The sequence below is a fragment of the Sphaeramia orbicularis genome, chromosome 9 (assembly GCF_902148855.1).
Source record: "Sphaeramia orbicularis chromosome 9, fSphaOr1.1, whole genome shotgun sequence".
In the NCBI taxonomy this organism is placed as follows: domain Eukaryota; kingdom Metazoa; phylum Chordata; class Actinopteri; order Kurtiformes; family Apogonidae; genus Sphaeramia; species Sphaeramia orbicularis.
The window spans coordinates 789742-807678 of record NC_043965.1 but is presented as its reverse complement, the minus strand read 5'-3'; the positions used below and the strand labels follow the sequence as shown (position 1 = coordinate 807678).

Here is a 17937-nt window from a genome sequence, read left to right as displayed (position 1 = left end):
AGTAATGTCCCGTCAGAGCGAACTTTAATTAATCGCCATTCCAACATTTATTTCAATTCAAAGTAGCTCCTTGTTTTGGATAATCCCTTGTGGTCCAACTAAAGCAAAAATGAATTTAAAAGTAAAAATGTGGGTCAAATTATCTTAAAAATGTCCCTTCAGAGAGATTTTGAATACCATTTTTTGACCCTAATCAAGTTATTTTTCCTGAGTGTTTTTATTCCTCTTTAGGCATGAAAAAAACAAACAAACAATACAACTGAAAATTTTTTATGAACCTATTTTTCATGGAGTTACAAAAATATCCACTCAGCTGGACATCATGCATTTCATTTTTGAAGCAAAGAAACGTGTGTTTACTGATATAGTGTGAAAAGTATGAAATACATTTTTTAAATGCTGCTAATCTGGTGTTCTGTCACATTTTAATATACTCTTATATTAGTTATTACTCACTTTATGGAGATAATATACCAAAAAAAAACCTTTTTGTTTAAGAAAAATGGTTAATTACAGTCTATTAACAATAACAAGCAACTGATTTACACTCAAACACGTTACTGTAGATGAGATTTATCAAGAACAGTAAAGTTAGAGTAATGGTCTGAATGGCAGTGTATTATGGGATGGTGCATAAGCATCCAGTGTGTTGGCTGATATGGAGCTAAAATGACAAAACCCATGAATATATTAGAGAACAGCTGGAGAAGAACTGTCCACTGGAGTGACCACTGGAGTGACCACTGTGCATGAAAGGGTTAAAGCATGAATGGAAATAAATCATTTATTATATTTAACACAAGAACATCATATTAGATCATAAACAGCTGATCAGTATTTTATTACTATGGTGGATTTATTTATTTATTTATTTGAGTCTAAAATTAAAACTCATTCCATCACTTTTCACTCCTTTTATCTGTGTTCGGTTTGGTTTTTTGGACCCGGTCCAAACCCACCCGTGTCACATGACCTGGTGTCTGTTACTTTCGGTTTCAGTCCGGTTCATTTCCAGTCCTGTTCGGTTCCAGTCCTGTCCTGTTCGGTCTGGTTCGGCGCATCCTCCTCCGGTGAGTTCAGCCTCTGGTTCAGTTCAACTAAAACCAACCGTAACATAAATATTAACGGTAACAGAATAAACACGGAACGGAAATAACGGAGAAGACGCACTTTCTGTGAATCAGATCCGGTCCAACTGATGGAACCGGACTAGACGGACCCGGTTCCGTAGCTCCAACTTCGGTACCGTTAAACCCGGGTCCAGGTTAAATGCGGATGAATTCACCTGTTTTTGGTGTAAAAATGCCCATAGTTTCAGAAAGTGTAGACCCAGATCCGAACGCACAAACTTCCCATTCACTAAACCAGCTGCGACAGTTGCGTGCGCTTTACGGATGACTCAGTATTTAGTAGTTTTATGAACATTAGTGTCAGCATATTGTAAATATAAAAAAAAAAAAAAAGCCATAAAACTTTATTTTAATTTCTCTAAGTCCTTGCTGTTTTAACTGTATCTTGCCTTAGTCCTCTGTGCTCTATTGTCAGATTTATGTATTTATTTTTCTTTCTGTTTCAATATTTTCATTACATTTCAAATGTCTTACTTTTTGGTTATTTGTTTCAGATAGTAGTAATAGTTGTGTTTAACCATTCCACCATGTCTCCAAATGTATTTCTATATTTCTCTTCTGTAATATTTTTCCCATTCTTGTTATGTAAATTTGCTTTGTGCCAATAATAAAAAAAAAACATGAACATTAGAGTGAATAAAACACTGCAGAGTAGAAGAGGCATGAAGGTAAACAGCAGAAGGATAAAAACATGGAGTCAAATCTACTGTGAAAATAAAGTAATAATAAAGTAAAACTAGAATGAGGTTGATTAATAATGAATAAAAGTCCTTATTCATGTTCCCGCAGTGGAATCACAGCTGTTTTATATAATATTAGACATTATTTCTGTCCTTCACAGTATTCCTGTTTTACTAGTTTTGTACCATGAACACGATCATTAATAACAGGTCAAAGGTCAACTCCACTACAGTGACATGTGAAGCAGCATTTTTCTGTGAAAACAGGAAACAAACAAAGCTTAACCCTTTTATTCATACTGGTCACTCCAGTGGACAGCTGTTCAAAGGTGTTCTCTTGTATATTCATAGGTTTTGTTGTTTTAGTTCCATATCAGCCAACACAGTGGACACTAATGCACCATCCCATAATAATACACTGACATTCAGACCATTACTGTAACTTTGCTGTTCTTGATAAACCTAATCTGCACTAACATGTTTGAGAGTAAAAAAAATTGGCACTTGTTATTAGACTGTAATTAACAGTTTTGTTTTCTGTTTTTTTAAACAAAAAGCTTTTTTTTCCGCATGTTATCTCCATGCAGGTATGTTAAAATGTGAGATAACATCAGATTAGCAGCATTAAAAGTCTTTTTATTTCACAGTTTTCCCACTGTATATCAGTAAATGCATGTTTCTTTGCTTCTAAAATGAAATGCATGGTGTCCTGTTTAGTGGACATTTTTGTAACTCCATGAAAAATAGGTTCACAAAAAAATCAAATTATTTTTTTTTTCCATGCCTAAAGATGAATAAAAACACTTCAGAAAAAATCTTGATTAAGGTTCTCATAATTCATGCAGGAAAGGGTTAAAATTATGTAAATGTACAAATTTTTGTCACAACTGCATATCGGCGCCACAAAAGAAAATAAGAACACCTGTCACTACAAGAATAAAGTCGTAAAATATCGAAATAAAACCCGTAATTTTACGAAAATAAAGTCATAATATTAACAGAGTCACAGCCAGTTTTACTCAGTTCTGGTTCTAGTTTTAAATGTAATCATTTGTTCCTTGTGCTAGTACCATTAGTACATTTCCTGAAAATTTCATGAAAATCCATCCGTAACTTTTTGAGTTATCTTGCTAACAAACAAACAAACAAATACACAAAACAGTGATCACAATACCTCATGGCAGAGGTAATTAAGCAAAAATATATATAAATAAATAAATAAAAATCTTCAATTAGGTCAAAAAATGTTGAATTAAGCAGAAAAAAATCTTATATTTAGTAAAAAAAAATTAAAAAAATCTTGAATTAACAACTTAAATTTTTTTTCTTTGTTTTAGTGCAAAAAATAACATTAAATTATGAAAATATTTACATTTACAAACTATCCTGTAACAATAACATTTGAATAACCTGAACAAATATGAATAACCTGAAATGTCGAAAGAAAATTCAGCCCAATTTGAACTCTTTTCTGCCTGTTCCTCAGTGTTTAGTGTCTTTGTAGTTGTAGTGGAGGCAGAATATTGTTAAAATTGCACTCATTTTTCTCAAGAAATTTCAGTTTTTTCAGGTTATTCACATCTTTTTAGTTTGGGTAGTTTATAAAAATAAGTATTTTCATAATTTAATGGGGGTTTTTTGCACTAAAACAAAGACAAAAATTCTGAGTTGTCATTATTTATAGGTTCTTCTGTTATTATTTTACTGGTCCGATCAAATCAGACTGAATGTGGAACCTGACAGAAAATGAGTTTGAGAGCCCTGCAGTAGAGTATCAGTGGCAGCCTCATATGCTTGATAAAGTTTCCTTTGGTAAAGCACATTTGTTCAGCACCAAAAGGATCGAGACTACCATTCTACTGTTACGATGGACAAGACAAGTAAAAAAAAAAAAAAAAAAAAAAAAAAAAAAAGAAAAGAAAAAACTCTTCTTCTTCTCTTGTTCGAACATCCATCAACATGTTTGTTTTGGTCATGTGACTCTAGTTGGACTCAAAGGTCTTTCCGTTACATTTTTGTGTCATATACCAATTTAACTACGAACAAAACACCTCGAACAACAACAGCTATTCAGAGAAAAATGAGAGTTGTGGTGAAATTGTCATTTTTCAATGAGGCAAATTTTTAGACACACGTTATATAAACACAGTTTCAGGGTCAATGGAAAAGAGACTACAGTCTTAAACCTTCATGATGAAATAAAGGACAAATCAACTGAATAAAATAAAACTAAATACTGGGTGAAATGTTGAGTTTGTAGATCGTGTCTTTCTGTTTTGTTGGACTTGATTATATTTGGTCATTTCATTCTGCTTGTGAATGAATGTGACTTCTCGTCTTTCTTTCAGTTTGATGAAACCGTCGGTCGGTCTCGGTTCCATCTGATCTTCCGACAGCGACGACATGGCGTCTGCTGCCCGTGGTGAGTTTGACAAACGTTCCCAGATCAGTTTCAGGTACAGTTTCACAGCCGGGTTTATCATTTTGATCAGAAGTAAATTCGAAATCCTCTGTTAAAAAGCAAATAAACCACACAATGTACGAGAGATACCAACTTCATTTTGGATGATCGATATGAACCAAATCTGAGCTTGATTGTCTGACTATTAATAATGTCCAAAAAAACTGATTTTTCAACAGAAGCGCCCCCATTTGGACAAGTGATAATACTGATAGAACACAAATCAGTAAGGTTCTTCTAGGGGTCACCCTAGAATTGGTGCTGAAGGGGGATAGTATGGAAGTAAATCTGTCTCATCAGGTTTTGAATTATAAAAGCCATTGAATTTCTAGCACTGAATTATTTTTTTGCACTGAAATTAAGCATCTGAATTTTTTGTCTCAATTTTACTGTTTATAAATTTAGAATAAAAAAATTCAGAAGCAAAAAATTCCAATCACATATCCAGGACACCAAGGATTTCTAGCACTGAATTTTTTTTGCACTGAAATTAAGTATCTGAATTTTTTTTTTGTTTTTGCACTGAAATTAAGTATCTGATTTTTTTTTTCCACTGAAATTAAGTTTCTGATTTTTTTTTTGTTTTTGCACTGAAATTAAGTATCTGAATTTTTTTTTTTTTTTGCACTGAAATTAAGTATCTGATTTTTTTTTTGTTTTTGCACTGAAATTAAGTATCTGATTTTTTTTTTTGCATGAAATTAAGTATCTGAATTTTTTTGCATGAAATTAAGTATCTGAATTTTTTTTTTTTTTGCACTGAAATTAAGCATCTGAATTTTTTGTCTCAATTTTACTATGCTCATAAATTTAGAATAAAAAAATTCAGAAGCAAAAAATTCCGATCACACATCCGGGACACCAAGGATAAGCAATGATTCTATTTCAAGTTGAACTGACAGCCAGCCAGTCAAGTTACATTAGGTTGGTCATATGATGCTGAAAAAATTCAGATACTTAATTTCAGCGCAGAAAAGATTCAGAGCTAGAAATTCAGTGGCTTTTATAATTCAAAATCTGATGAGACAGATTTACTTCCATAAAGATAGAAGCTCAAATCCATAGGGTTCTTCCACTAGGGGTCCACTATGTTGTTATCAAGGAGAAGAAATCCAACCAAATTTGTCCTAGCTATCAACAAAACACCAAGGAGATCCGACGGCACATCCATTCTGACCCTGAAACAGTTACAGGAAGGTTTAACAGTAGATCTGAGGCGCTTGTTCGTACAGGGTTCAGGTTTGAGGTGAAAATACAGGACGTGGTGAACATGAGTGAAGGGTAACAATCACGTCCACCTGATCAGGTTCAATCACAGCTGGTTTAGTCATAAACTGGTTTAAGACAGAAACTGGGAAGAACTGAAAGTGTATTTGTTTGTTTTTACAGATGTACGTCCCCTGAGGCGGAGCTTCAGCTATGAGTTCCTCCCACCGTCCAGTGAGTTCATCTTAACTAACACTAACTCTATAAGTACGTTTGAATTCACAGGCCTTTTCCCACCCTTAAGTCCTGCTCGTACATGACACCGGTGTTATCAGCAGGGTTCATACAGGTGCTTGAATTCCTTAAAAATGTTTGAATTCCTTAAAAATGCTTGAATTTCAGTGTTGTGTTTTCAAAGTCTGAAAAGTGCTTGAATTATAGTTTAAGTGCTTGAAGGTGCTTGTAATTCTAACTATGTGATGGGATTTATGTATTTATTTTTCATAGTAACTCTGCCAGGTTAGATGTCAAACCAAAGCTACTTACAGAGGTGATATATTTAGAAAAATAAAACTTTATGTCAAAAAAAAAAGAAAATTAGTGGGTGTTCTCAGGTCAATTCCGGTACATTTTTATTTTAATCTTTGTCTCAGTGTGAGTGTGTCTGAAGAACACTAAGTGGCTTCCTTTTTAGATAAAACTTTGTGTTCTTCAATTTCTAAACCTTTTGCTGTTATGAAACATATTCTTAGATGATTACAGCATAATACAATGTACATCATTGTGATAAAAAGTGAAAAAATGAGTATATGTATTCCTGTAGATAAGTATTGTCCCCAGTGATAAGGTGCTGTGCTGGAAAAAATGTGAAAATGACCCTTAAAAGTCCTTGAATCTGACCTTGAAAATGTGTATAAACCCTGTGTCGGTGCCTGAAGCGGTATTTTTGGAGAATGGGTCCCAGAGCCAAAACATCTGCCAACGGCACCCTGGCGTTGGCGTATGGATAGGCACAATACCACTGTGTGGAAACGATGACGCCATAGCACCATGTGACCAGAAGAAGAAAACCCCAGACAGAACAACCGGTAACAACAACAACTGTTGAACTGTTTTAAAAACAGTCAATAACCTCACAAACAGAGGACCATCAGAGAGATGGTTTCAAGATGGCTGCCCCCTGCTGGTGACAGTAAAAAACAATGTTGTTTTCGGATAAATTGAAGTGAATGACAGATTTAACTGCAGCGCCATGTGACCAAAGGTACAGAGCAAATACACCACAGTAACACTGTCCAGTGTTGCAGGTTCTCTTTAACATCAGGTGGTGCTGTGGTGGATTCGATACCAGCGCTGGCCTTTCCATGTGGATTTTGGATTCTCCAGCTTCCTCCCATTGTCCAAAGATGTGACCCTTAACTGGTTAACTATGAGGGGGGGATGAAAAGTTCATAGCCTGACTAAGAAGGAGTTACTGCACAGCAATGAAACTTGGCATCCATTAAATTCAACCTTTCCTGATACTAACTGCATGGTTTCCTTCCAGATAAACCCACGTGGGATAAATAATTTAGGACTTTGAAAAGTAGCACTACAGACATTTCATGAAAATGCTTGCTTTTCACCCCTCCCTCGTTCTCCCTACCCTTCTTGAATTCAGCTTCCCAGTTTTGCACAGTTGATAAAGCTGGAGCATCATCCCCTATAGCACAGGTGTCAAACATGCGGTCCGGGGGCCAAAACCGGCCCGCCAAAGGGTCCAATCCGGCCCGTGGGATGAATTTGTAAAATGCAAAAATTACACTGAAGAAATTAACAATCAATGGTGTTCAAATCATCTTATGTCAGTTCAATCTAAAGTGGATCAGACCAGTAAAATACTATCATAATAACCTATAAATAATGAAAACTGCAAATATTCCTCTTTGTTTTAGTGTAAAAAAAAAAAGAAAAGAAAATTACACAAAAATGGTTAAATTTACTGACTAGCCTTTCATAAAAATGTCTGCCTGTTACTAAATTTTTTTGTGTATTTGTAGATCCACTGTGATCTGTAAGTTGTGATCCACACGTATAAATGATAAATTAAGGTGTAATATTGTCAACATTGCACTTATTTTTCGTAAGAACATTGCACTTTTTTTTTCGTAAGAATTTCAGGTTGTTCATATTTGTTCATGTTATGTTCAAATACAGTTCGTAGGTGTAAACATTTTCATTACAGAATTTTACTTTTTTCACTCAAAAACATAGAGAAAACTTTGGAGTTGACATTATTTATAAGTTCTTATACTATTATTTGGATTATTTTACTGATCCGGCCCAGTTTGTATCATATTAGGATGAATGTGGCCCCTGAACTAAAATGAGTTTGACACCCCTGCCCTATAACAACCATGTCAGCATGAATGTCCTTGGGGGCTAACCCCTTTTTCTGCAGACATTTGATAAGACCACGGTACCATGGATGGTTCACCAAATGTCTCTGGTACTACTTTTCAAAGCCCTAAATTATTTATCCAATGTGCGTTTATCTGGAAGGAAACCATGCAATTAGTATCAGGAGAGGTTGAATTTAATGTATGCCAAGTTTCATTGCTGTGGAATAACGCCTTCTTAGTCAGGCTATGAACTTTTCAGCCCCCCCTCATAGGTTAACTGGTCAGCCAAAATGCAATGAATTGGGAACATGACCGGGGTGTAGCCCGCCTTCACCCACTGGTAGATGGGATAGGTTCCACCGTCCCAGTGAGGACTAAACAGTATGGAGAATGAATGAGTTCCTTTAGCATGTTTTTGTTTTTGTTTTTTTTTTTTTGGGGGGGGTCTATGACACAGTCTTAGTTGCGGTTACCACAGGCCACAGAATGTCCACAACGTCTGTGCGAAATGTCTTCAACATTTACATTATTTGTCATTTCAGTGTCTGAGCTGAGGGTTGTTCTTCTGGGGAACAACTGGTCTAAAAAGAATATAGTGGGAAACCTGATCCTGGGACAGAAAGTGTTCAACTCTGAGCTCACCTCCTCCATAAGAATCAGTAGAACGATAAAAGATAAAAAAGTCGCCGTCATCATCACCTCGGATCGTCTGCTTCATGACATCTCAAACCATGAGCTGACGGAGTTCATAAAAGACTGTTCAGAAGCTTCACATCCTGGACCTCATGTGTTCCTGCTAGTTCTACACCCTGAAGATTTCACTGAGGAACACAAACGGAGAATAGAATCAGTCCTGGAAAACTTCAGTGATCAGTCATTTAATCAAACACTGATTCTGACTTCGCCACCAAGAAAACAGAGTCCAGGACTCGTGGAAAGATACGGACAAGCACTACAACGAGACATGATCAGAAGATGCAGATACAGACATCTACAGCTGGAGAACCTTGACCAACATGAACTGCTAACACGACTGGGTCAAATAGCAAAAGAGAACAACGGAGAACATCTGAGCTACGAAGCTTTTGAGGAAACATCATCTTCTTTACCATCTGATCATCACGGCCTGAAACAAAAAATGTACATGATCAGTGATTCTGTCAAAGCTGCTGGTGAGTACAGTAAGAATTCACTGTCATGTTCTCATTGTGCTTCCTGTTAATAATGGTATTTTGTTGTAGGACTGAATGTGTTCAGACAAACTCCACCCAAGACCCAACCCTCTGTGAGGAACCCCTCGTCTCTCTGTGAGTAAAGTCATTCTCCTCATGCTCTTTTCTGTAGATACTTCAACATTTCACCGTCACTGGGAGGTTCCTAAAATTATACCACTGGATGTAAAGAATAGAATGAGCAGAACTAAGTAGGGATTCACCAATCCAATACCAGTATCGAGCATCAGCTCCGATACGACAGCCAGAATCAACCCTCACTGTGGAAACTACACACTGGACTTGAAGAAACCTGGACTCTGAGCCAGTCTTCATCCAGACTCTGGGACCTGGATTTACAGATGAAATGTAGAATGTACTTTGATCTGAAAAGAGTTTAGTCCAGTTCTTCTCCTTAGTCCAGGTAGGACTATTCTGACATGGTCTCTGGTTCAGGACTGTCCTGACTGTAGGAGTGGGACTGTTCTTGTCTGTTTCCTGGTGTTTCTTGATGTTCCAACTCCAGCCTTAGTCCACTCTTTGTGAAGCTCCTCCAGGTTCCTGTTGTCCGTCCAACTTTTTCTATCACACTTTTCCTTCCAGTGGATTTTCCATTGTTGTGCTGAAATAGATTCACTCAAAATTAAATAGTGTAGTATTTTGAGATATGATTTAACTCTAGACCATAATTATCAAAAGTAAACTAAAAATTGCTTGATACTTTTTAGTTTGCCTGTAATGCACCTAGAATATGTACAAATTTCACTTAATTACATATTGAACTTCTCCATGATATATATATATATATATATACACTGAACAAAAATATAAACGCACCACTTTTGTTTTTGCTCCCATTTTTCATGAGCTGAACTCAAAGATCTAAAACTTTTTCTATGTACACAAAAGGCCTATTTCTCTCAAATATTGTTCATAAATTTGTCTAAATCTGTGTTAGTGAGCACTTCTCCTTTGTCCTTTGCTGAGATAATCCATCCACCTCACAGGTGTGGCAGATCCAGATGCTGATTAGACAGCAGGATTATTGCACAGGTGTGCCTTAGGCTGGCCACAATAAAAGGCCACTCTAAAATGTGCACTTTTACTGTATTGGGTGGTCCAGGGGGGTCAGAAAACCAGTCAGTATTTGGTGTGACCACCATTTTCCTCACACAGTCTTCTTCATGAATTCTCTGAAACAGCTTTGGAGATGGCTTATGGTAGAGAAATGAACATTCAATTCACAGGCAAAAGCTCTGGTGGAGATTCCTGAAGTCAGCATGACCAGTGCATATTCCCTCAAAACTTGTGACATCTGTGGTATTGTGCTGTGTGATAAAACTGCACATTTTGGAGTGGCCTTTTATTGTGGCCAGCCTAAGGCACACCTGTGCAAAAATCCTGCTGTCTAATCAGCATCTTGATATGCCACACCTGTGAGGGGGATGGATTATCTCAGCAAAGAAGAAGTGTTCACAAACACAAATGTAGACAGATTTGTGAACAATATTTGAGAGAAATAAACCTTGTGTGTACACAGAAAAAGTTTTAGATCTTTGAGTTCAGCTCATGAAAAATGGGAGCAAAAACAAAAGTGGTGCGTTTATATTTTTGTTCTGTGTATTTTTTGCTTCACCTGTAGTTCCAACCGCAGCTGCTTCCATAAGTGACAAAATGTCACAATCTTCTTTCCAAAAATGCATGTTTAAATCCAGTTTAATAGTCAATATTGTGATCACTGAGCACAGTTTATGCTCCTGTGACTGAAACACTGTTCTCAATATGTCGTCTTTCTCTCAACAGCATCTGCCTTCATGATTATGATGTTTGGGAAAAGTGAAGACAAGAAGACTAAACTTGGTAATGTCATCACTGGGAAGCAACATTTTTCTTCCCGAAAACCTTCTCCGACTAAACAATGTGTGGCCATTGATGGAGAGTGGGGAGGAAAACCTCTAACAGTGGTGAAAACTCCAGACATCTCCAGTCTGACGGTGGAATCACTGAGGAACATGGTGGTCAACTACGCGACACCTGAACCCAGTGTTCTTCTGCTGTTGGTGAAGCCGTCAGATTTCACTGAGGAGGACAGTCAAACACTGAGGTTCATCCTGAGTTTGTTTGGTCCAGATGCCTTCAAACACTCCATGGTTGTCTTCACACATGATCAGAGTGAAATGAGTTTCTCTGCCAATGAGCTCCTGAAAGACTGTGGAGGAAGACACTACAACATGTCTGAAGAAGACCACAGTGTTTTAATGGAGAAGATTGAAGAAACTAAAGACAACAGCCTCGTTCCTCTGTCCACAGTCATCAAACCACCTTTAAACCTGGTTCTGTGTGGGAACAGAAGATCAGAGAAGACTTCTGCAGCCAGGGCCCTTCTAGGTCTGACTGAGCTCCGTTCAGGTTCTTCACAGTTTGTTAAACGTCAGGTGGAGTTCTGTGGACGTCAGGTTTCTGTGGTGGAGTTGCCTGTCCTGAATGGAAGACCTCAGGAAGAAGTGATGAAAGAGTCACTCCAGTCCATCTCCCTCTGTGAACCTGAGGGCGTCCATGCCTTCATCCTGGTCCTACCAGTGGGTCAACTCACCGACGAAGACAAGGCAGAGTTAGAGACCATCCACAACACATTCAGCTCTCGAATCAGGGACTTCACTGTGATTCTGTTCACTGTGAAGTCAGATCCTACAGCTCCAGCTGTGGTGAACTTTGTAGAAATGACTAGTGACATCCAGGAGCTGTGTCAGAAATATGGAGGAACATCTGTCATTCTCAACGTCAGAGACAAACAGCAGGTCTGTGAGGTGTTGGACACTGTGGACAGAATGAGAATGTCCAAGGACAAACTGTCCTACACAGTAGAAACATTTGCACAAGTCCAGTCAGAGAAGATCATACAACAACAAACACGCATCAACAAGCAACAGTCTGAAATTGAAGATCTGAAAAAGAAACAACCATTTGTAGCAGCTGATGAAGATAAACAGAGTCCAGATTGTCTGAGGATTGTGTTGATTGGAAAAACCGGCAGTGGAAAGAGCTCCTCAGGAAACACCATCCTGGGAAGAAGAGACTTTAAAGCTGAATCAAGTCAAACATCAGTTACCAAACTTTGTCAGAAAGCAGCAGGTCAGGTGGACGGTCGTCCTGTCGCTGTAGTCGACACCCCAGGCCTTTACGATAACACCCTGACCCGTGAGGAGGTTCAGGAGGAGATGGTGAAATGCATCAGTCTTCTGGCTCCAGGACCACATGTCTTCCTGTTGACACTTCAGATTGGTCGACTCACGCCTGAAGAGAAGGACACACTGAAACTCATCAAAGAAGGATTTGGAAAGAATGCAGAAAGATTCACCATCATCCTTTTCACATGTGGAGATAAACTGGAACACGAGGAGCGGTCCATTGAGGATTACATCGAAAAAGGATGTGATGATTCATTCAAGAAGCTGATCTCTGACTGTGGAGACAGATACCATGTGTTCAACAACTTTAACAAGAACAATCGCACTCAGGTCAGTGAACTGATCGACAAGATCGACAACATGGTGAAAGAAAATGGAGGCGGCTGCTACACCAACGAGATGTTGGAAGAGGCAGAAGCAGCGATAAAGAAGGAGATGGAGAGACTACTGAAGGAGAAAGAAGAAGAGATGAAGAAGAAGGAGGAAGAGCTGAAAAGAAACTACGAGGAGAAAATGGAAGAAATGAAAAGACGAATGGAAGAACAAAAAGAAGAAATAGAAAAGGAGAGAAAACAGAAAGACAGAGAACTCCGAGAAATGGAGGAAAACATCAACAAGGAGTGTGAGAAGAGGAGGAAAGAACAGGAAACGAGAGACGAAGAAGACAAAAGAAAGAAACAAGAGGATGAAGCGAAACGGCAAGAATGGGAGCAGAAGATCAGAGCCATGGAGGAAAAGATAAGATCTGAATCCCAGGAGAAACAGAACATCAACATAAAACTGGACATGAGCAGAAAGGAGGTGGAACAACAACAGGACGCCTGGGAGAAGGAAAGGAAGGACTGGTGGAAGAAACGGCAAGAAGAAGATGAACAGAGACGACAGGAAGAGCAAACGAAAATCACAAAACTCAGAGAAAAATTTGAGCAAGAGAAGGAAAAATATGAAACGGAAAGACAGAAAGAAGATCAAATGAGACGAGAACAGGAAGAACGAGAGAGAAGAGAATTAGAGGAAAACTACAAGAAGAAAATGGAGGACATGAAGAACAAATACGAAGACGAGGCAAGAAAACAAGCCGAGGAGTTTAATGAATTCAGACAGAAATACGCCAAAGACCTCGAAGCTCTGATGGAAAAACATGACGAAGAACTCAAAGATCTGAAGAAGAAACACAGGAAAGAAATCCAAGAGAAACAGGAAGTGCACAGTAAAGACTACAAACTGCTGAAGGAGCTGTCGAAGCACACCGAAAGAGAATTAAAAACAGAACTGAGACAGAAAGAAAAAGAGCTGAAAACTGAAAGTGGTGAAAAAGCTAAACTACAACATGACCTGCTGCTCAAAGAAGTGGAAAACCTGAAGCTGAAGCAAGAAAAAGAGCTGAATGAGCTGAAGGAGAAATACAAGAGCAGATGTTCCATCCTCTGATGATCCTTCACACAACTCCTCATTCAGCCCATCAGTATCCAGGCCATTTGGAGCGCATCTGCTGACCTTTAACCTTTTAGCATTGACAGAGCGCAGCCATTTTCCTGCAGTTCCACAAGGAGGTGGAGTCATGTGGCTCCTGTGGACTGAGTCCTCCCGGACCCCATGGCTGAAGGTCTGAAGGAAAAGCCAGTATGAGACAATATGTTTAGTGGACGACTTAAAGACAGCAACACTGACAGATACAAACAGAATGAATTCACTTTCCTCTTGTGTCACATATAGGGGCAAGAAAAAATACGTAAACGCTTTGGAATTTCATAGTTTTCTGCATTAATGTGTCATAAAATGTGTTCTGTTGTTCATTTAAGTCACAGGTATTGGACAAATGTAGTGATCTTAACCTCCTGAGACCCAGGAAATGCCAGCAAAGTACCAGCTTTTCTTGTTTTTTATTAAATAAGTGCCTATATTGGAAACATCATGATGCAACAGTTTTTTCAGATGCAGTTTTAAAAAATTTTATAGAATGTCCGTTGTGGTGGCCAGTTTTCTTTTTTTTGTATAAAGTTGTGAAACTCTTGTCCACAAATGTGGACAGAAAACCCATAGCTGGGTCTTAGGAGGTTAAAATAATATTTATTAATAAAGGAAAATATTCTGATTGTCTAACCTGAAACCTAAAGGGCATGTCTCCTTGACAAAATGACACAGAAATTTTAATGGAGGAAAGTCTGTGAGGTAGTCCAAACACAGATGGGCGATACATGTCTAAAAATGCTGTGATTTAATTGGCTAATGAGATTTTATTTTAAAGCAGAAAAACTGAACAAATTCAACACAGAGATTCCAGATCTGTGTAATAGATGCAGAGAAGATAAGGGCACTTTGTTCCATTGTCTGTGGTTCTGTCCAAAAATAAAGGAATTTGGGGGAGAAGTTAGAGGTGTGTTACAGGAGATTTGATCAGTGAAACTAGTGCTGGAACCCAAGTTTTTTATACTAGGATTATACCCCGAAGAAATTCAGATAAATCGCGATGAGAAAATCCTCATAAACCTGAGAATATTACAAGCAAAGAGAGTGATCGCTCTGTCATGGAAAGAAATGGGCAAACTGAGCAAAACGACTCCAAGAGCTGTCTTTATGTTTACCACTGGAAAAAAAAAATCACATACACTTTAAAAGACATTTTTGGAAAAAGGGTGGGGGTGTTTCATTATGTGAAGAATAAAGATTTGACTTGATTTGATCTGTTGTGGGTATCTGAGACATTATAATTATTACTGTACAGGTCCACAGTCATTTACTGTATTTTCTGATAATACTACTGATCATCTGGAAGGACTGTCATGGAATCAAGCATTGATTTTAAATGTACCTTTTTGTCTGTTTGATTGTTTATATGATTCTATTTTGTATATGTAGTGGGTAAAAATCTCAATAAATATATTCTCGAAAAAAAAAAAAAAAGACAGAAATCTCACACAAATACACACATACTATTGTGATCATTGTAGTCATACACTAATAATACTGTCAATATTTTCAGCAAGTAATCCTCATACATACAGGAGATCAATGAGTGAAATACGTTGGAGGGTGTAATTAACCAAAAATGGACAAAATGTTATATATTGTGAAAGAATAACCTGCTTTTAACTTACAGAGTACTCCAACCATGGATTGTTCCTGTACCAACAGCTGTTGAACACCGTCTTTATTTTTCCATGATGAGTTGTTGTGAACATTTTCAGACGTAACTGAACAGGACCCTCCTCTGTACAGATGTCTACAGTACATATTAAGCAGTTATCGACACACATCTAAAGAAATTAAATAATGAAATACTTAAATATAAGATTAAGTACTGTGGCTAACTAATGGGTTTATGTGTTGGCCATTTGCACAACAGTCATTTTGAGTGGATCTGATTAGTCGTACATGTTTGCCATCATGTCAGAACAGCTGCTGGACCGACAGACAAACAGACATTATTTATCCCTAACTGAGAAACAGTAGTGCAGCAGCAACAAGACACAGTAAAAACAGAATGCAACAATAAAAAATAGACCGTACGAGCAAATGCACTATTCATAATAAATTAGAAATATAAAAACAGAACTGGTAAAATAAATAAATAAATCTGTACAATCAAACAGTAAAACAGTTCATAGATAGGTGGGTAAGTACGGACCTACCTCTTGGTCCTTGTGGTGAACAATAAGTGGCTGTTGATGTGGTGAGTTCACTGACCTCCTCCTGAGGCACAAATATCTGCATCACTGTCCCTTCAAGAAACTGAATTAAAAAAAATACAGATAGAATCCAAATAAAACAGCTGTGTGGGCTAATCTGGACCTGATTTGGGCTTCTTTAAAAACAATGTCAGAAATATCCACCTTTTTTTCTTCATTCTTTGTTTTATATAAAATAGGTCAGCCTGGTGCATCCATCTCCACATGGTGTTAGGCAGAATCTGAAACTGTAGGTCTGCATTCACATGCTGGAACATCAGCCAGGTCAAATTCTACAAAATTAAACAGAATCATGTAGTTATTCAGTGCTAAAGTAACTTAGTTGTAATTTCTATGTTTACGATGGGAAACAAGCTACATGGAAATTAATCTGAGAACATTCATTACAGTTTATTTTGACTTTTACAACGAAATTCTTGAGAACTGAGCTGATTTAACCTTTTCATGCATGAATTACACTATACAGTGAACCCTCACAGTTTGCGGTCTCAGCAATCGCGGTCTCAGTACATCGCGGATTTTTCAAAAATATTCCCACTCGTACTCCTGCTCGCTCATCTCCTCCTCCTGCAGCCCGTACGCCTTCGCCAGCCATGAGGCGGCCTTACACTGTGCGAGTTTAGAGGCGATTTCTCACTCGTGCGACTCTTTCTGGGATCGGGCCCGATGTGCCTCTAATTGTGTCGTGCTTGGTGCAGTGTACATGGGGTACGGAGAAGCGATTAGCACCTCACGACCACCTCACGACTAGCAATCGTGTGTTCGCAAGGAAAACGGAGCTGTTTGAAATCCTGCTCGCTCCTCGTGAGTGTATCGTACTGTCAAAGCAGTGCCACGAACTGATGTGCCTCAAATTCTCACACTGTGCATGCGCAAACACAGAAGCGCACAGTAGCGTACAAGCTAACAGTAGCTGGCTATTGTCCTAGTGCAGTTTAGCTTTTGCAGCTTACCTCTAGTTCCTGCTGTAGGATGACAGCCCATACTGTCCACCTCTGGACAAACAATGCCTGCACCGAACACATCGTTGTCTTTTCTTCTTTTTTGATTCCCCGCAGACAATGGCACATATTGCTAAAGCGGCTCGTTGGTTTTTGTTTAGCACTACCATTTCGTGACTCACGCCAATACACAATCGTCTATGTACTTTTACGGATTTCTTGGTATTTTAACGTTGTATTTCCGGATACAACACTCGAATGTGTGGTGCGTCCTGTGGTATATGGTCCTACAGTGTGAGCAGTCAGGTCGCATACGAGCATCGGCCCGTACAGTGTGAGAACATGAATACCTGTGCAGGTATCACATTCCATACTTCACACCTGCACAGGCAATCCATCATCTTCATTACCATCGATCATCAAGAATCATCGTCATCATCAAGATCTTCGTCAGCCATGCACAGAGGAGAGATTGTCAAAGTGAGTGTACATTCCGTAGATTTTGCGTACGCGCGTACATGTACATGTACATATACTGTGTGGTACCCCACATCGCGGGTTTTCACCATTCGTGGGGGGGTCACAGCCCCCATTAACCGCGAAGTGTGAGGGTTCACTGTATTGCCAAAAGTATTGGCTCACCCATCCAAATAATCAGAATCAGCTGTTCCAGTCCCTTCCATGTCCACAGGTGTATTAAATCCAGCCCTAGGCATGCAGACTGCTTTTACAAACATTTGGGACAGAATGGGTCTCTCTCAGGAGCTCAGTGAATTCCAGCGTGGAACTGTGATTGGATGCCACCTGTGCAACAAATCCAGTGGTGACATTTCCTGGCTCCTAAATATTCCACAGTCAGCTGTCAGCTGGATTATAAGAAAGTGGAAGTGTTTGGGAACGACGGCAACTCAGCCACGAAGTGGTAGACCACAGAAACTGACGGAGCGGGGTCAGCGGATGCTGAGGCGCAGAGTGTGAAGAGGTGGACAACTTTCTGCAGAGTCAATGGTACAGACCTCCAAACTTCATGTGTCCTTCAGATTAGCTCCA

At 38.6% G+C, this 17937-nt stretch overlaps 1 protein-coding gene across 1 annotated transcript; it reads left to right on the top strand.

Moving 5' to 3' along the window:
• The first annotated feature begins 1000 nt into the window (after positions 1-1000).
• Positions 1001-15200, top strand: LOC115425743 (uncharacterized). Its single transcript, XM_030143477.1, has 6 exons — positions 1001-1070; positions 4159-4232; positions 5661-5711; positions 8401-9030; positions 9100-9165; positions 10873-15200. The coding sequence occupies exons 2-6, from the start codon at positions 4214-4216 to the stop codon at positions 13686-13688; spliced, it is 3582 nt and encodes a 1193-aa protein (XP_029999337.1). The 5' UTR covers positions 1001-1070; positions 4159-4213; the 3' UTR covers positions 13689-15200.
• The last annotated feature ends 2737 nt before the right edge of the window (positions 15201-17937 follow it).